The 20,774-nt window shown below is 41.1% G+C and overlaps 1 protein-coding gene across 9 annotated transcripts in view; it reads right to left on the bottom strand.

Annotated features, from left to right (window-relative positions):
• TSPAN9 (tetraspanin 9) overlaps positions 1-20,774 on the bottom strand; it is a 168,742-nt gene that overhangs the window by 109,309 nt on the left and 38,659 nt on the right. For 3 of the 9 annotated variants that reach the window (XM_086882537.1, XM_086882529.1, XM_086882528.1), the window contains one exon: positions 18,785-18,933. The exons of the other annotated variants lie outside the window; for them this stretch is intronic. In XM_086882537.1, the coding sequence (XP_086738663.1) occupies positions 18,785-18,869 (85 nt within the window). In that variant the 5' untranslated portion in view covers positions 18,870-18,933. The remainder of the gene's footprint in view (positions 1-18,784; positions 18,934-20,774) is intronic. 9 annotated transcript variants of the gene reach the window in all.

The raw sequence follows: 20,774 nt of genomic DNA, 5'->3' as shown, positions 1-20,774 counted from the left end.
CTTCGGGCTAAATCGGTCCAGCTACCTACATCTTGTAAACAGTATGTTCTCCACACCCTTTGGAATTTACCTGTCAGCATCAACCTGGTACTGGGAAGACCAGCCCTGGGTACAGCCTGGTGTAGCCTCATGAGCACTGAGCATCAGGAAACAGAGATAATCCCTTCCCCATTGCTATTGTAAGGCATCTGACTGTATTTCCTCAGTCTCAATTTTCCAGACTTTCTCACAGTGGTAACTTTTGACTGTCCTTGCACTCTCTGCAGAGGATTTCTAATCACACTGAAAATCCAACCTTTGAATTTTTGCATTCAGTTAAGCTGATGTTTAATAAATCAAATTACAGAAACTGCACTTGATCTCTACAAGCCTGTGTGTGCTTTTAACTAGTTTTCTGCCATCAACCAAGCAACAACTGAGTAGGGTGAAAAGCAGCTTGGTAAGTGGGTAACACATGGAGTGGAAGACATTTGACCAAAGCCTTGTATTTGTACCCCAGTGTTAGAGAAGCAAAGACTTCCATTGATCTAGTTACAGACAGGATCATAAGCATCCAGTGAAGAAAAGCTGACTTGAAAGTCTCAAAGGTGGAAACAGCTGCCAAGCAGAGTGACAGAGAGAAGGGATGCAACAAACAGGCCAGGTAAGAGAAGACAAATAGGAATTCAGACCTGAAATTTCCTAGAAATGCAAATACCTCCAACAGGACAAAAACCAATAATGTAAGGTGCAAACAGTGTTGTTATGCCTGACAGAAAGCAGCACAAGAGGGAGAAAAGGACAGAGTAGACAGCAACATGCAGCTGTAGCAGTTCAGAAGGTTCATATTTTACTAAGCCAGGAAGTGGTAAAAACACACAAAATTTGAAGATTTTCTCATATGTATCCTTAACGCCCAGCAAGATCAAGCTTTACCTTGGCTGAACTTGTAAACACTTTCTGTGCTGCTGTTCATATTAGATGGGGAAAAAGATTTCTCAATACTGACCATATCACAAGGACCATGGAAGGTAGAGAAGACGAGTGAAGACGATCTGTTTCTTCTGGTTTTTTACACTCTTTCACAAACCAAATATAAACAAGGCTAATGCTTTCCTGGTACACAGCACCAGACCAATGGCTCCAGTGGCAACAAAAAGTAACCAATAAAGGGGCGCTGCTGGCCAGGAGACCATAAAGGGACATACATATGCATTGTACAGACCTTTTGCTTTTCAATTTCAGTTCAGGGATTTGTCTTAGGATGTATCTATCAGCCTCTGCTTTCTATTCTGCTTTAATAGCGATGTCCTGCTGAACAGAGAATAATTCTGTTTTGTTTAGGAGTAGCACAGACTAATTTTACTCTCAGGATATTTATTGCATTCATCTAGTCGCTTAATAGAGAAGTCAAAAAAACAAACAGTAAGAAAATAGGATGGCTTAAAACAATGTCTCTTTGCAAACATCTAAGGGCTATTATGAAACACAGGTCTATACGTTACACATATTACAAGTTAAAGAAGTTCCTCTCTTGCAAGAGGCCAGCTGGTTGGAGCAGTGTCTTGGGAACCTGGGCAGAATGCTGGTTCTGGCTCCAGGAGAAGCAGAAATAGAGAGTCTGACAGCTGAGAGGGGAATTCTTTGAGACCAAAAAGCAAAGGAAGTGGTATCGAGCCCTGTGACTATCTCATTAAAAAAAGTACAACCTGATGTAGTTTTGATTTTCTTTACTTCTGGTACTTTCAAAGTTCTTGGAAAAGGAAAAGGGCTCGGGCACTAAGGGACATCTGCAAATACTTCAAAAACATTTCCAGCATGGTTACACAATAAAAGAAGTGCACTTCTATGGTCAGTGACATACTGAGTTTTTATTTTGGAAAAACTGCAAGGAACGTTTCTGTGCTGAACTTCACATGGTGTGTCATCCATTGTTTCACATTCCAGCTTCACAGTTCAGGATCACCAGGTGAGTCACAATGTAAGTGGATGACACAAAATCCCCTAGAAGTTATTTTCAGATAAATATGCTTTTATCACTTTTCAGCATTTGTAACAGCATTCTGCATGCTCAGCAGAACCAGCTGTGTACTTTTCTGCAGCCTCCATTCATAATTAGATTAGCCAAGCCATTTTACTAGGATGGAGTTCAGGCATCCATCCTAGAATTCAGGCATCCTGTGTCCTGGAAAAGTTTACTGGGGACAGACCAAAGCTCTTATTCAACAGCAAGTTGTCAGAGATAGAGAAAGCCCAATGAGAAGTGCCAAAAGATTACCAAGACATGTAAGCACAGGCATAGTCCTAGTTGCTAGCACTGGCAAACTTGGAAGAATATTGTGTTAATGCTCATCTGTGTAAAAGATACCAAGTTATTTATGAAGTTCTTTGTTCTTAAATGTCCAACACCAAAAAAAATCTATACATGCTAAACCAACCCCATTTCCACCCCTCCTCCCATAGACAATATTTAAATTTCAGATTTCCAGCTATTCAGCTAGAAAGAGTAACTAGAACTTGTTAAAGGGCTGCCAAATTTCATAGTCCCATTGAGGCAAGGCAATACAGGTTCATGTCCCCACATCCAGCCAGTAGCAAGGCCATGTACATATTCCAAATGCATGCACAACTTATACAGAATATCACAGAATCGCAGAATTGCTGAGGTTGAAAAAGACCCTGAAGATCATCATGTCCAACCATTAACCTGCCACTGCCCAGTTCACCACTAAATCATGTCCCTAAGTGTCACGTCTACATACCTTTTAGTTCAGGGATGGTGACTCAACCACTTTCCTGGGCAGCCTGTTACCATGCTTGACAACCCTTTCAGTGAAAATATTTCTCCTAAAATCCAATCTAAACCCCATCAGGTGCAACTTCACATAGATACAGACAGTAGGCTTGATTCTGTGCTGCTCACTGGCTGATCAGGAAGAAAGCTCATCAGAGTGAAATTTGTACTGTTTGCACATAAACACAACATGGATCGCTCCAATTTCTGGCTTTAGATGCTTGGTCTGTCCAGCATCAGGGCCCTGATCTCCACTGTTGCTGACACAGCTGATAACCCATAAGGCCTTCAAAATCCATCCTGTGGTTTGTGCTGTGCTCCCTGGCCACGGCTCTACTTGCTGGCACTTAGACTCAGTGCATCTACAGGGGAAAGAGAGCACCTCACCCACAGAAACAGTCACAGAGTAAGGATAGGAGATGAACTGCAGTGATTAGACACATGGCACGGCGATGGGATGGGATGGGATGGGATGGGATGGGATGGGATGGGATGGGATGGGATGGGATGGGATGGGATATTTCAGTTAGAAGGGACCTTTGGCAATCACCTAACCCAACTGCCTGACCTCTTCAGGGCTGATGGAAAGTTAAAGCATGTTAAGCTCATGGTCTAAGTGCCCCTTAAACACTGAGAGGCTTAGGATATCAAACCCCTCTCTAGGAAGCCTGTTCCAGTGTCTGACCATCCTCTTGGGGAAGAAATACTTCCTGATGTCAACTCTAAACCTCCCTAATGCAGCTTTGAGACATTCCCTCTTGTACTCACAGGATCCCTGGGAGAAGGCATCAGCGCTTCCCTCTCCCCTTCCCCTCCTCAGGGAGCTGCAGAGAGCAAGGGGGTCACCCCTCAGCCTCTCTTTTCTCCAGACTGGATAAGCCCAGAGCCCTCAGCCACTCCTCCCAGGACACACCTTCCAGCCCTTCCACCAGCATTGTGCCTTCCTCTGCACACAAAGACTTTCCCACCCCTCTGAAGAGGCAGCGGTGCCCAGAAGTGCCGCCAGCACTCCGGGTGAGGCCACACCAGGGCTGAGCACAGTGGGGTGATCCCCCCTTCTGCCCGGCTCTGCTGCCTGTTTGATGCCCCCCAGGACACGGTTTCTGCCCTCTGGGCTGCCTGGGCACACCCTGCTGACTCTCACTGAGCTGCTGCCACCTGCACCCCCAGGGCCCTCCCTGCAGGGCACTCCCCAGACTCCTCTCCCAGTTTGCACTTGTGCCTGCAGTTACTCCATCCCAGGTGCAGGATCTGGTATTTGTTCATGAGAAATCTCATGCCAGAGATGATTGCAAATGAACTGACCAGCCTCTCATGTTGACTCATCTTGACAGGTTTTACACCCACACCATAGGCTGACCCCTCTTCTGTGACAGTCCAGGAAGAAGTCAGGACAGAGCATTCTCTTTGCAGTACTTGGGATTGGGTTCTCTCACCTTCTGCACCTTTATGTTTATGACCCTTTTATCACATAACCTAACAGTATCCTCTGAAATTTGGCATGAATGAATCCAAGGGTGCACTGTGCTTAACCACTGCACTTATTTCTCCCACAGAATCAATCAAGTAAAAAAAGGGGCAGGGCATACAGGTTATTATGAACATCCTGCAACTTGATAAAAACAATCTAAATCTTTTGTTAAGCACAGACTTTAAAATTTAGAACTTGCTCGTAAAAATTCATATCCCATCCTACACTGAAGTTATGGTGTGTGTGTATATATACACACATATATTACATATAAATGAATCACATTAGATATGAATGAAAGTATTCTGCTTTCTGCTGCCAGCAGGGACACTAAAAAAATAAATGTACAACCCCAGAGTTATTTTTTCCAGTGATTTGTTCCTTATGAGATATATTTTGGAGCTATGTACTCTTCAGTGAGGCACTGCCTTATCAACACACTTTGCCATGCTTTTAGAAGGACTTGCGACAAAGTTTCAAACACCAAGTCAAATCAAGTATTTTCAACTCCTCCCTTCCTGGTGGGTTTTTTTGTTTGGTGATGGGGCTTGCACTTCATATAATCACAAAATGGTTTGGGGTGGAAGGGACATTAAAGATCATCTAGTATCACTCCCCCCTGTCATGGACAGGGACATCTTGCACTAGATGAGGTTGCTCAAAGCCCCATCCAACCTGGCTTTGAACAATTCCAGAGATGGGGCATTGATGGCTTCTCTGGGCAACCTGTGCCAGTGCCTCACCATCCTCACAGTAAAGAATTATCTTCTTTATATCTAATCTAAACCTACCCTCCTGTAGTACCTTGGAAAAGAGAGAGAGAGAGGGGGAAGTGACCTCCTACATACTAAGAACAACATGAAAGAGAATTTGATTTGCCCTGCAAGAGAAAAGGCCTAAGGCAAAGGAAGAACCACTCTGGAGAGCAGCGACAAACACTATGAACTGCAGAGCAGAACAGTTGGAGGAGACTTAGCACAGGGAGGAACATTCAAGAACAAGAAACACTAGGACTGAGTGAAGTATAGATTGTGGGTGGAGGATGAGCATTTCTCAACATAACCAGGGCAGACTGGAGAAAACTCCAGAATCTTATTTTAAGATCCTACTCTGTACCAGCTTTCAAGCAAAGAGGACCCACACACCAAGCCTGCAGAGAACAAGATGTCTCTGCCCTGTCCTGTACATAGCTATTTATTCAACATCTTATGTCCACAGTCTCTTTCTAGGTTGCAGTGTTTTAACTTACAGCCATTGTAAAACCAAAGTCCTGAGCTCCTCTGGTTTCCTCACTCCTTGCAGCATCCTACCCTTCCCAGATGTCGATATTTGCATCTATTCAATGAGACCCTTCAAGAAACTGAGTTGACCACAAGCCATCCCTGTGAAAAAAAGCACCAGGGCGGCTCCAGAAGGTACTAGCACACAGAGGAAAATACTCAGGGAAAAAGGGCTGGATCACAGGAATCCCAATTTGAGGTCAGTTTCAAAAGCTGTGCAACCACAACCTAAATGTGTCCATTCTGGAAGATGCACCTCCTGGATATTTTCGTGCAGCATGACACTGCCTATTATTCCTCCCATTTCAGAAAAGAGATGTCAAGTAAATTGCCAGAGCTCTCACAGGAAACTTTAGGAGGAGCAGGAAGCTGAATTTAGGTTTGTCATGATTCAAAGAGAGCCTCGTTCAACAACTGGACCCTGTCACTTGAAGCTGTCCCTGCAGCAAAGAGCTGGAACGCTAAGAGACAAAGGAAGTGCTATTTTAAAGACTGGAAGCAGATACCCATACGAGGAAAGTGACTTTCCCAAAGTCAGTTGTAGCTGTTAACAGAATCACAGGCAAAAATGAATTCAGAACTACAGAAATTTGTGTTGACAAGGCAGTCTTTGCCTAATATATAGAATCCTGAAATTGAGAGCAATCTTTTATCAAAAAATTAACCTTTTAAGTTTCTTATATTTTTTTTTTCTGAGGAAGAAAACAGTTCAACAGACAACTGATGATTATTAAAACACATTCTGAGCAGTATTTCAGTTTTGCTGCTCATGCCTTGAGAAGACATCTTTTGGCAAAATCAGAAGCAGAACTTGCTGAATAATTTCCTATTAAGGGCACAGAGGAGAATAAAGTGGCTATAAGTGCTTGTGCATTAAGTCACTCTCATAAGTTATTTGAGGTTTTTCTATATCTGTATCTAATAAGAAAAAGATGGGTTCTGTTATTTAGTTTAAATAAAAATAATAATACAGTGAAGTTGTCTCACAACCAACAGACGCTCTGACCTTCCACCTCTTAGAACCCTAACAGCTTTTCCATTCTCCCCGTCACCTTTCTCAGCTTCTGATGATTCCCGTGCTGCTCCATCTATGGTAGTGGAGACAGTGCTTCACCAGAGGCCTTAGATGCTAAAGGGTATAAGGAAGCAGGTTATGCAAAAAGTATCTATTTCCAGCACAGGAATGCGGCCTGTAACTATCCCATGACAGGGAGCTCAGCTCAAATAGAAAGTGTAAGCCCAAGCATATCAAAGCACCAGGAGCACTGCATCCTGAGATAGCAGTGGGAAACCGGGGCAGTGGGGGCGGGGAGGAAGGGGACAGAATGAACAAGCACTTTAGTCTAAAAGAGGAAAGGAAACGCTAAGGCAGGTCCTGAAATTTTATAAGGGAGTCTGGAAGGCACCTCACAGCCTTAGACTGAAAGACACAGCATATAAAATACCAGAAAAAAAGGTCACAGGGAAAACTAATTTCAAAAAAATAGCTACAATGGAGAATGCCCATTAATTCTTCAAGACAGAAGCGCAAATAGCACTAAATCTCCTGGTTTAGGCTCAGATTCTTAAGAGATCTCAGAGATGAACAGCCTTACTTTCAGTATGCAAAGGCAATCAACAGTCTACAGCTCTTTCACAAAGAGAACTTATCTCAATACACATTGACAGGAAGTACAGATTTTGAGGTGAACACATTTTTAAAAACCCATTCCTATACGTAGCCCTCCTGCAAAACTAAAATGAAGCAAAACAAACCTTGCATAGTCAAGTGCAAAACTGTTTTGAAGGCCACATCCTTGAATGAGTTATGAACAATCAGGCTGTACATGCATCACAAGAACATTGATATATCTTCATCCCAGTTCTCCCAGTACTAACAACAGAACTGCAGCTTTCCATATGCAGAACATGGGAATCATGCTGCCCATGTAAGGACCTCTTGTTCTCATCATTTGATATGATCTTTCACATTTGAAGCCTAGAGGGCTCAGCTCTAATCAGAACAGGATGTTAGAACATTAATTACTTTCTCCATATACTCTTGCTCACGTGTGTGTAAGAACACAAGTCCAGGTGAACACCACCATGAAAAACGGGAAGTATTTAAGGAAATAATTCATAGTTAGAGGTTGCTTCCTTTATGGAAGGACCTAATCATGTAACACTTGAGGATACAGGTCCTGCAAGGGAGAAGGCCAGAAACAATGTATTGAATGTCAAGCCAGTCAACTCCTGTCCTTGAAATTCAGCATGATCCTTGCATTTACCACAGAGTTTTTTTGCAATGCATAGCAAAATTCCTCACATGTCCCTCCTAACCACATTCCTTGGATCGTAGTTGTTTTTCTTCAGACCAAGGTTGCTCTGCAGGTAGAATAGCTTTGCACTTAAAATTGCAGTGGGACCTGCACCATGAACACAGGCAATTTAATAGACATTTAACACAAAGTGTCCTGAAAAAATACATGGTCTAAAACTGGGCAGACAGAAATTAAAAGCTTTCTGAACTCCACTGTGTCCAACTCCCATGCACTATAATGGAGAAATGGCAATCCTTCACTTTCCCTCAACCAGGTGCTGTGAATTTTATGAAGCACTGCAATGTCATCACAGTAATGTCACTGCAGGCTGTCTTCAGAGCAGTGTTTGAACAGCACACACGAATTGCAGCTGAACAATGAGAAAAAAGCAAAAGAGGTGCTCCTTGGCTGTATGGTGCAGCACACTCCCCTTGAAGACAATAGGATGGCATGTTAGGGAACTGGAAAAGTGGCTTCACACTGAATCCACATAAGGCAATTGACCAGCCATGCACCTTAATCCCACTGTTCCCTTAACTTCCACAGAATCAGACTTAGAGCCAAGCAAAGCTCAACCATTCATTTATACACCCATCCCTCCAAAAGCAGGATCAACATATACAGACATCTGCTCTGCAGGAAGCTGTATCCCAGTTCCAGCCCTGCCAGATGCTTCATGCCACAGCCACAGCTGGGAAACAGAAGAGATGGCCTGCAACTGCTTCCCAAGAGACCAGCAGAGTGAAAAAAAATAGAAAAAAAAAATACCTCTCACAGTTCTGTGGGAAACATTTTGTGTCTGCCAGACCTCACAATAATTGCAGAAATACCTATTCACTGTCCAGGACTGTGCTCTCCATCTAAGTAGTTTGCATAATATTTGTTCCTAAAAGCCTCCATGGCTGGAGGTTCTGCACCTTTCTCAGGCAGCCTGTTTTTCCCTGGTGTCACAGCAGCCACTGCAAGCTCCCTTTGCTTTTAGCTTCTTGTTAGTGCTGAAATTTGGCAGCCTCAGCATTACTCTTTCTTTCCTACTTAGTAAGTAAACCCAGTATGGTTTATTCTTATTACTATATTTGCTTTTAACACCTTGTTATGTGAAAACAAAATTGCAATGTTTGTACAAAGTCTATTTGTAATCCATTACAGTCCTCTCTGAAAAACACACAGTTATTTTTGGGCCACAAAAGTCCAAAGGAATTCAGTCTCCTGGGTCTCTTTCTGCATCAGCACCTCTGCTGACACTGCAAATAGGTACCAGGCAGCAAAACTGCATTTCTCCTCCACAGTGAGTCTCTACCCTCTAAGTCCTGGTTGGGAGCTCAATTCTCACAGCCCACCAGAAAATTATCAGCCAGCAACAGCTTTCAGACCTTACCACCTGAGCTGGGTGCAAACAGTGATTTGGACATAGAGAAACTGTTACAGATTATTACATAGGTGTCATCTGTCCTCCTGGAATTCTTTCCCTTGAATGCTGTGGAAGGATTGGTTTAAGGGGAAGGTCAAAAGGCAAGCTGAATTGCTCTACAACTTGAAGGGTTCAAGAGCAATTCAGAGCACTATCTTTAAGGTTCTGTGCGTGGAATCTTCTCTTGGGCAGGGATGACTCAAAGAGGCTCTTTCAACCACCATGATTTAGAGTTGCTCATAATCAGCATTACTTCCACATCTATTTTATCACAGCAGTCTATTACTTCAGTACATGGCCAACAAGATCACATGGGATACAGCTGAAGCAAGCTTTAAACACAACACTCTTACCACAAAATATATTAAAATAGAAAGTCGGTTTATCCCGTAGGACCTCATCTAAATGCTCACCAGACTGCTTGCATGAGCAAGTGGTGGGGAGAAGGTGGGGAGAGACCGAGAGATTCCCTGATGGAGAGACCACCCATCCAGTATTCTCTTTCACAGCTGCTCTTTTGCAGTGGTTCCTTAGGTTTATTTCATGATGACAGAGTTTTGGGTGTACTTCAATTTTTTTTTTCCAGAAGACAGATAGATGATACTTATGTTTTTAGCGACAGCTTCTTACAAAAAGATGTAATAAAAATCTTCCTAACCATCATTTGTATCACGTAACAATGAAAATTAAGTTCCACATTCAGAAACTGTACTGACTGTTCCTGAAAAAACCCCACATTGACTCCAAGGATGGGATCTCATGGCAATTGTAACTGAGATGGATCAAAGCTGCTTGTCTTTTATGGTCTTCATTTGCAAAGGACCGAACATAACCGGATTACTGGGAATGCAGTACAGCTCAGTGTAGAAGGACATGAATTTTCTTTGCCTGGAAAAGGCTCTTATAGCATTTGTCATGTAATTACACCAAAGAGCAAGTCAACTTGAGGGCTAAAAGGGAGCAAACTTGAGGAGAAACATAGGAATAAACCTTCAGTGGGACTTGAATTTGGGAAAACAATCCCAGCATGTTCATAATGAGCAACGCCACTTTCACCTCCTCTGATGAAAGTTCATGCTGCTCAGCTCTATGAAAGCATTCGAAACAGGAGGGAGGAAGGGAATCACAGCAGGATTGAGAGGGAATGTGTATTGCCTCTGATGAATGGCACAATGCCCAGGCAGCTGCTGCACAAATGCCAAAAGTGGGACCTTTGTTGCTTCAGCTGGATCCCTCTTGAAGTTTTGAATTACAGGCAGATACCTCACGTTATGGGATTCTGCTGCAGCACGGCAATGCAGAGACTGCTTGCTTCATGTGTCTTTTCCATTCTGAAACTGAAACCCTAATGGGAAACCAGCCTCTCCAAAAGCCTCACAGAGCAGCTAAAAAGTGTATTTCAGCACTTTTACACCAGACTTTGCAGGAATTAACATTATCCTGAATCTTTGTTCATCTTTCAAATGCAAAAGGCTGAATGCAGACAGCCACATTTTAAAATCCAAATCCAAAAAAAGCAAAGGTGTGCATAGTAACGAAAGGCAAATGAATTCTTTAAAATTCTGTGAACAACTTGGCAGGTGGTTGCTGCATTTTAAATAAGAGCCATGTAATTTTCCACATAGTAGGTACAAGAATGAATCATACATTCACAGAATATCTCAAGTTGGAGGGGACCCATAAGGATCAGCAAGTCCAACACCCTGCTCCTCACAGGACTGCCTAAAACTAGACACTATGACTAAGAGCTTTGGCCAGATGCTCCTTAACTCTGGCAGGTCTGATGCTGTGACCACTTCCCTGGGGAGCCTGTTCCTGTGACTGACCACCTTCTCAGTGAAGAACCTGTTCCTAGCTTCTCAGTCCAAGCTGAACTTCCCCTGATGTAGCTTCATTTCATGTTCATTTATGTCCTGTCACCAGAGAGACAAACATGACTGTCCAATCCCAGATGGAGAATGGCACTTTCCCTTGCTAAATTTCATATGCTTGCTGACTGTCCAGCTCTCCAGTCTATCCAGATGTCTCTGTAAGGCTTCTCTGCCCTTGAGGGTGCCCACAGCTCCTTGCTGTCAGCAAACTTTCTTAAGGTACATTTGGTTCCAGTGTCCAGATAATTTATGAAGACATTAAAGAGGACTGGCCCTAAAACTGAGCCCTGGGGAACTCTACTGGTGACTGACTGCCAGGCTGATGTAACCCCATTTACTATAATCCCTTGAGCCCACCCAACAGCTCTTTGCTCACTCCATGTCCTATTAACTTGTCTGGATGTGTGATGAACAGTTTATCCAGAAAGATAATGTGAGAGACAGTACCTAAAGCTTTGACAAAATTACAGAACAAACAAAAAAATATCTTCCTTTGGTCAACCACGTGGGTGACCTTGTCATAAAAGGAAGTTAAGTTGGTTAAGCAGGACTCTCCTCACGTGAACCCGTGCTGGTTATGAACAATGACTGCCTTGTCTCTCAATGCTTTAAATAAATCAGATAACCAGATATATCTGCAAGTTTAAGGTATATTTTCACCTCAAATGAAATTAATAGAATTCCAAGTTATGACAACTTCTAAGTTCTAAAAATTGCCATGCTATTAAAATATTTTTAATCAGATAGACATATTCAAGTATTCCAGGTTTGCTGTTAAATGAAGTGTAGAATAGAACTTAGGTGATAACACCTTTGACAGCAGCAGTATTTTCTGAGAAGCTACTGTTCTCACTGCAGCTTAAACAACTAGTACTGTTTCATCACCACCTGTGCTGGTTTTGGCTGGGGTACAGTTAATTTTTTTCACAGTAGCTGGTGTGGGGCTGGTTTGGGATTTGTGCTGGAAACAGTGCTGATAAAACAGATTTTTTTTTTGTTTGTTTGTTTGTTTTAATTGCTCATCAGTGCTTGCATAGCATTAAGGCTCTTTCTGCTCCTCACCAATCCCACCACCAAGGGGGCTATGGGTGCACAAGAAGTTGGGAGGGGACACAGCCAGGACCTCAACTGACCCAAGGAATCTCCCAGACCAGACCATATAGTGTCGTGCTTAATATGTAGAGCTCGGGGAAGAAGAAAGAAGAGGGGATTATTCAGAGTGATGGCATTTGTCTTCCCAGGTCACCTTTACCTGTGATGGAGCCTCACTGTCCTGGGGATGGCAGAACACCTGCCTGCCCATGGGAAGTGGGGGCTGATTCCTTGTTTTGCTTTGCTTGAGTGCTCAGATTTTGTTTCCCCTATTAAACTGTCTTTATCTCAACCCATGAGTTTTCTGTCTTTTACACTTCCCATTCTCTTCACCATCCCACAGGGAAGAAGCTGATGCGTGGGACTTAGTTGATGGTTGGGGCTAAACCCCAATACAACATCACATGAAGCTGCAGACTAATAAAGAAAAAAAAAAAAATCTTGGTCTTCCTAACTAAAAATACCCCAAATCTTGAAACACAGTGATAGACTCCATTTTTATACTTCAGCACAGTGACTAACAAATAAACTTCGACATATAATAGATTCTGTGCCCTAATGCTAATTTTAAATGCAAAGCATGTTTTTAGAAACATTATTCTTTAAGCCTCCAGCACAATTAATGTAGCCTTATATAACCATGTAAGAAATTTTTAGTTTTAATTCATTTCCAGATTTCAAACCACATCCGATTTTATATAATCTTAAATTAAATATTACACCAGCTAATAAGTAGTTTTTGAGGTCTTAACATAATGCAAAACACATGAAAATTGAAATTCTTAATCAGTGAACCATTATATGTATATGATGAGAAGCAGTAAAACCATTTTCCTATTTCCCATAGTCCCAGCCAAAACTAACACCAAATCTATTTTTCCCCAGAGAATAACAACTAAATTAATGATGGATGAAAAAAAAAAAATATTAATCCAGATAAGTTCCATTTTAATTAACTTAACATTAAATTAGGAATTTAAAACCACACTACAAAAAAAAAACAAAAAGCTTTTTCCTCAACAGGTTTTGGACTTTTTGATGTGTTTAATATAGCAGAATGATAAAGTTTGCTTTTCATTGTATTCTGAAAATAGGCAATTCTGCTGTGGACTTGTGGTACTTCCATCCTTAAAAATCCTCAATGAATTCAGAAAGTGCTTAAAGTGCTTAAATTACATTAAATATATATATATATATATATATATATATATATATATGGGTCTTCAAGTAATAATTTATTTCAAAATTAATTTGAAAGCTGTGATGCCACTACTCTCCAATTACTGAAAACATCTTTTGATGTTTAGCCAGATCTGAGTTTATATTGTTATAAGTGGCAATAACATGGAAATTATCTTCCAAGCTTTCTTTGAGTAGCACAGATGAGAGAAAAAAAGTGAAGCTGCTCATTCTTCCTTCTTTAGAGGTCACTCTACTGTAGGTCACTCTCTTGCAACTGTCAAGCTTTTTGCAGTTCTTTCACTTGTTTTATCAGAGCTGGAATTAAATTTATCTTAGAAAAATCCAGCACAGTTCTACAAAAGCCTTTAAGTACACACACCTCACTTATATCACCTGAAGACTATATATTTCACAGTAGGTATTGCTGACCAGCAATTTTCTGGAAGGCTGGGAAAACAGAGCACCAGTGTATCAGTTTATATCAACACCACTCTATTCTGGCAGATAAATACTTATTCTGGCAGATAAATACTGCTACAAATAAATACTTTAGGTTTACTTAAAAAAAAAAAAAAAAAGAAAATATTAGAGTGCTCAGAACTGCAAATATGATAAATAAAACCAGAGTATTGATGTGAAGCAAAAACCATAAAAATTGTTAAGATACACCTATCACAATTTAAACTAGGAAGGTTACCTCAAATATTAAATGTCTGAGCTCTTATCAAAAATTTCTAGCACAGCTGGGACTTGGATTGTCAGTGTCATACTGACCTGGAAAGAACTGCTAGCAAATAGCATCAGCTATTTGTCTATTATTCCTCTCCCACTGCACTTTTTCCCATTTCCCGTTTCAATGTTGATGGTGAGCGAGAAGCAGCTGAAGGGGCATTTGCTTGTGATGAACTGTAGACTTGTCTTGTTAACACTGAGTTTGTCCTCAGGGTCCTTATGTAAGGGAGTACAACTGTACCATCCATCCTTCCCTACACTTCCTCCTCTCCATCTCCCAGTGTTCCATTTGGGACACCAAACCCAGCCTTTTATCAAAGTGCCACACAGCAGTAGGGTACTAACAGGTAACTAATGAGGATTAGGACCTGATGAGCCACAGCACTGCACAAGGAAGAACTGCTGAGTGATGGCTGCTACTTCTCAGTTTGTCACATTTGGGCTTGACATGGGCCATCTCTCAGCATCATTTCTTTGTTCTGTCACTGCCTGTCCAAGCTCTTTGGTTCAGTTACCTCTTCAGCCTGTTCTTAACAGCAGATGTAACTTGGTGGAGAATTTTTTATCTTTTTTCCTTAAGTGTTTTTCACAGTTTACTCGTATTTTTCATCTGGTCTGTCACATAAGGGAAGCCAAGTACTTTGCCGGAAAAGCCAACCTGTTTGTAAGGGTGAGGACAAGACAAGTGACTGTTTCTGTACCAACAGCCTGTCAAGCTCTTCCCTCCCCTGCAGGCCTCACAAACACCATGCCTCAGTGGACGAACAAGCTCTTCTACAGTCAACCAGAAGATCGTCTGGATTCCTACAGCACAAACAACGCCCCCACACACACAGGAAGCTGGTTTCCAAATAGGACATGGTCAAGCAGACAGTCTTGGGTTCAGCTTGATGCTGTGGGTGCTCACACCCAAGTGCCAACCATCAGGTGGCACCACTGTGGTACCATGTGTACACACAAGACCTAGTAATTTTCTACTTCTGAGCATCTTTGTGCCAAAAATAACAATATCCCCACCCCCACTCACAGACAATGATTATAAATAATTATAGCAGGTTTAGCAGTGAGTCAGTTTAGATCCAACTGCTGGCCATTCTCTTAGATAGTCAATATGGAAGGTTAACAGGAACAGAGGTCTCACCAAATTTTAACATTTGCATGAACTGTTTGATCATCTAAGGACACTTTAAAATAAAGTATGTAAAACCAATGCAATTCCTCCACAGAGAGCAACTCCCAGTTGCAGTGTTATGATCTATGACTTGACAGCACTTCATCATCTTGTGCAGGATTTTTCTTTTCTTTTTTTTAATACAGTAGCATAGTTTTATCTTTAACAATAGACTTAAGTAAAATTAAGTCATTCATTTTCTTAAATGGTGCTGCATCGTCAGCACCCTGTAATTATTTTAGTATGAATGCAATAGTTGAGAATAAAAGTCTTAAATTTATGCAATCTTACAGCACCTTTGGCATAAATCATATGCTATCAGACATTTTGCATGATAATTTGGCCTGTACAAAGCCTGCCAGCTCTTGAAAATGCCTTGTATTATAGACTACCCAGCAGAAGATTTGCTACGTTTAATATACTCCTATCAGCCAGCACAACGCATTTAAATTCAATATAAATTATCAGAATAATAAAATAAGTTCCAATTAAGTCCAAACTGCCAGCCAACCAGAGCAAAAAGATCTTACCTTAAAACAGCTCCTGCTTGTAGCTCTTATTACTGTGTCATTCTTGCATATAATTGCCTACCTGCTACAGGAGAGTGTACAATTACAACACATTCCCCTCTGCACAGAGCTGACTAACCTTCAGGCTTGTCTACTGACAGCAGAAAACCTACAGATCCTGAAATTCCCCAGGTGGTGTTTGCAAGAAGACCACGGCTTTCCATGCTCAGGGCTTCCATCAGCTACAGGTATCCCACCCTTTCAACACAAAAAGTTTCACACTTAAGAGCTGAGGAATGTGGTAAAGCTTTCATCCAGCTCAGGCACTCAGCTGTGGGGAAAGGGGAGACTCCTCACATGCTCAGAGCACAGATAATGCATCCTACACTCATGCTCCAACCACACTCCTGGCACAAGCCAGAACGCTGCCACACTGCAGCTAAAACTGGAGCAACAGAACTCTCTGAAACCCAGGCATTGTTTTAACCCTGTTTAAGCCATTTTGTCCTCGCCCCAGCACAGTGCTGTAGAAGGTCCTCACCAGTTTGCTGCCTGACTCCCACAGCAATCCTCAGAAGGATGGAAAAGTCACAAAAAGACAGCAGGTACTCAAGATAATGACCCTGATTAATGTGAACTACCTAGCACTTCTCAGATGTTCTATCGAGTTTTTGAAACTGTAAAACAAGTAGATGATTTGGGGCTTTTTGAGAGAAAGCATCAAAAGAGCTCTTCAGAAAATCATAGAAACCTCACCTCCCAAGTGCAACAAGGGTTGGCAGTGGTCCAAACAGAGAATACTGACTAACTTTTGAAATTTGACTGCTTTAAAGTTCTGAAATTCACACTTAAGGTTAATTTGTAAAACTGCCAATTATCCATAATCTTGTTACAAAATCTTTTAATATAAAAAAAGGGAAATATATTCAAGTCTTTATTTTGTATGCAAAAGTTAAAAAATCTTGGCCTAAACATAGCTCTATTGATAGAGTTCATTAGTGCATCTATTTTGAATCAAAAGAAACTACAAAGAGTGGTTTTGTGGATAAGACTAAAGACTAGAAACAAGACTAAATAAATTTGTGCAATTGTCTTGATGGGGAAGAAAACTTTAAATTCAATTTCAAGGTTACAACTCGCTTTTATACTCAGTAACAGCTCTGCAAATTTTTTTCCTAGTTAAACTGGACTCCTTGTTCTTGATACAATAAATGTGATTTTTTTATACTGGCTTTTGTGGTTGAAAACTTTAGAACTGGTGGGGGGCGGGGAGAGAAAGGCTTTTGGGTGAGATTCAGTCACTAAACCTTAATAGAACCAATGACTAATGCAGGAAACAAAGGAAGAAACTAGTGTTACAATAATGCTACTTTAAGATTAAAACCTAGAAATAAAAATCTCTCTTAATACATGCAAGGATAAAGTGATACTATGTACCTTTAAAACAAGGTAGGAAAAGCACATTTCAACATATGCTTCTTTACCCAAATGACACTGATCCATCATCATACCCTCAGTTGGTTATTCTTGGAGATATATTAATGCTCAAAATAAAGAAGGCACTAAAGTTCCTCAGAGGGACAGGAAACCCAGCAGAGTAAGAAATTTTAGACAGAGTTATTTACAGATATTTTCCTGTGAGAAAAGAATGGTAAGAATGTAGCTTGAACATTAACAAATCCACTAAAACATCAGTCTGCCTGGCGGAGTCAGCAGATTTGAAGGGGGATTCAGTGGGGCTGGAAATTCAAACTTTAGCTTGTAATCAGAAAAATCCTACTTCAGAAATTTGAACCAGCAGCTAGAAACATGTAATATAATATAGAGCTCTCCTAAAATGGTACCCAGCTAGAGGGACCTTATACTATGTGAAGCCTGTGACTATTTAGCTAAAAGAAAAAAAAAAAGTCAGTGACACTGAAGCTCTTTATTATTCTGCAGGGACCTATTTGTAAGTGAGTGACATGGGCAAAATCTGTAAATCTGCATTTCCTTCCTTTTCTTTCCTTGGGAAAGGTGCTGCAGATCATGTGTGCAATTCTTCCATTAAGATGTTGACAGAGCAGAAGTTTATCTGAAATAAATTTCCAAATGAAATAGTCTATTCTATTCTAAAGATACACTTGTGGAAAATAAATTAGATCAACTGAATTTTAAAACAACATCATTCAAAATGTTTATTCAGATTGTTTATGAAGCAATTATGCAGAATGCTTAGGTAACAGTTTAAATGAATCAGTTACTAGTTACTAATGTCTTACTCTCAAGCAGGAAGGCACTTACAGTGTGGGGTTCTACAGGAGATCCAGCCCATAACCCTGCAAATACCCAAGAAGATCCCTACCTCTGGGGGTTTTTTTAATGTAATTCAAGCATTTTCTGAATTCAATGAGAATTTTTAAGGATGGAAGAAGAGAAGCTCAGTACAACACAGGAAGCCCAGAACTAACTGCTTCCCTGTCGCTTCAGCATAGCAGAGACATGCAAAATCTGTTTCATTATTATTCTTCCAAGGCACCTCCACATGCCTCAGGAACATCACTATGTAGCCCTGACTTTCTGGAGTACCAGCAGTTTTTCCGAGAACACTGAGAAATACAGCACACCATACAGCAACTGCTATGTGGTTCAGCCAAGGAGCAGCTCACATGTAAGTCAGTTTAGGCTTCTGGGAGAAAAAAAAAATTATTTATTAAACAAGCAAATAAATAATGAAGATGAAGGAAGAGATTTGGGGATTATTAGGGAATATTTATTTGGCAGGAGAAAGCAAAGAGGACTTGATGAGACTTGTAAAAGATAAGTCTATTAAAAACACTGTTAGCAGAATGAACCAATTAAGTCCACATCCCCAAAGCAAGTTGGCAATCAGTTTTCAACACCTGTTTTCAGACCAGGGCTTGCAGAGTTTAAACACATTGTTTAAAGTGATCTCCCCAGAACCTCTAGGTCAATAAACACAAGGTAAAAATGCACTTTCAGGACTGCTTACTGTGAGCATTAGCCATAGCAGATGCAATTTTCAACCAGCAGCATTCAACACCAGGTGGAGGAGGGCTGGGCATTCTGTCCTGCATGGAGCATATCAAAGCCACGTGGCCAACAAGTCGCAGACTGCTGAAGAGAGCAGGTCCCTCCTGACTAGTAAAAGTAAGAAACAGAAAGGTCCATCCAAGATAGTCATGAATCCATATTTATTTACAAAAAAATCACATTTCCTTTAACTCAAAATGTGCTGAGCATTACTTATATACTGGAAGATAACACCTGCAGCCCCTCAGGGCTTCCTAGAGTCTCTCAAGGATTTCCAGCTAGGATCTCCTTGACTTACAGGATCTAAAGAACTCATCAAAAGTAGTCATCTGGAGCATTTATTTCAGATTTTTTTTTTAGTAGGCACTCTCTAGCATAGGACATCCTTCCTGAATAATTAAAACATAGAAAGGTCACATATAGTCCTCATCAGAAGAGAAATCCAAGAGCCCTGAGGTGGAGGAAAACTTTTTTAAGCTTTACACAATGCAGTTAAACTGCATCCAGCAAACACTTTCTCCCTGGGCCACCAGGCAGGATCCTGCTTTCACTCTGAGCTACTAAAGTAAATGAGAATTTTGTGAAGCTCTAATTGCCGCTGTCACTGTCTCCCCTTGACAAATTTGCAGGTGATACAAAACCAAGAAGACTGGCTGATACACCAGATGGTTATGCCACCGTTCACAGGGACCTTGACAGGCTGGAGATATGGGCTCACAGGAACCTCATGAGAAGTAACAAAAGGAAATGCAAAGCCTTGCACATGAAGAGGAACAACCCCATGCACCAAGATATGCTGGGGCAGATGGACTAGAAAGTGTCCTAAACCCACGCATTATACATGAAGAGAACTAACACTGCAAAAGGAGTTGCATCTACTATTTCTTTACAAAGAATTTAATGAAACAAACATGACAGAAACAAAGAAAAATATTTAGAACTGTCAGAAGTGTTGTGCAAATGCCCTTGATATTTTTTGAGAAGGAAGAATAGAAGATGACAAGTCCAGTCAGTAGTATTTTGCTTTAAACTGTCTTAGACTGCACAAAATAAGGTTGTATTTGCACAACAGAATTCAAAATATGCATCCAATGTAGAAATGAGGAAATATATAATGGCATGACGGTTTTCGTGCTCAGGTGTGCCAACAGAAGCTTTGCATCAGTGAGAACAGATGTCCCATAACTTCATCCTATACATCCAAGGTCACATGGTTTATTTTGGCACATAGTTACACACATGTGGACTACATGTGCAGGTACAAACTAATTTGGACTTGAAGGTCTATTCTGTTCCCTGGAATAAGTCTCTCCCCACAGTGGTCCAGTAAGTTAAATCTACAGGCATTGTAGCCTGAGGAGAGTTAAAACCTCTCTTAAACAAAACCAGAGGGTAGAAAAGAAACACTGTAATTAACATCTATTTTAGGCCATTTTGGGGGAGCAAGATAGAACCACGCTATCAATAACTTAGAACTCCAAGCTAATCCCCAAGTTCAAATTGAGATGCCCTGCCATGCCCTGCAAGAGTCCATCAGAGACTCTCATCATGGAGGACTGTAAGGAAAGAGCAAGGGCACCACCAGAGTTTTTTTTGTGAAGCCAAAGGAAATGCAAAAATGGGTGTCAGGCAGAAATGAAGATAGTGAGCAGAAGGAAATTCACAAAAGCCATTGATTCAAAATGCCCACAAACCTAAAAATCAGCTGAACCACCACACACACCACCCCCTCAGATATATAGATAAAGTATATTAGAATGAGCAGTGGTTTCATAGCTGAAATAATTTTTTAGGATAAGCCATCTAATATATGATACAACTGTGACAGTCAGTGACTGACATGGCACTAAAACTGCCAAAAGGAATAAATACCCTGGCATCCAGTGTTAAATCAAATGCTGATAAGGCTAACTACAGTGCAAAAGCATCTGAAAAGCAGAGCATGAGAA

This window comes from Cyanistes caeruleus, chromosome 3, assembly GCF_971803275.1.
Source record: "Cyanistes caeruleus chromosome 3, bCyaCae1.hap1.1, whole genome shotgun sequence".
NCBI lineage: Eukaryota > Metazoa > Chordata > Aves > Passeriformes > Paridae > Cyanistes > Cyanistes caeruleus.
Note: the sequence above shows the minus strand (reverse complement) of the source record. Positions and strands in the feature narration are given on the sequence as shown.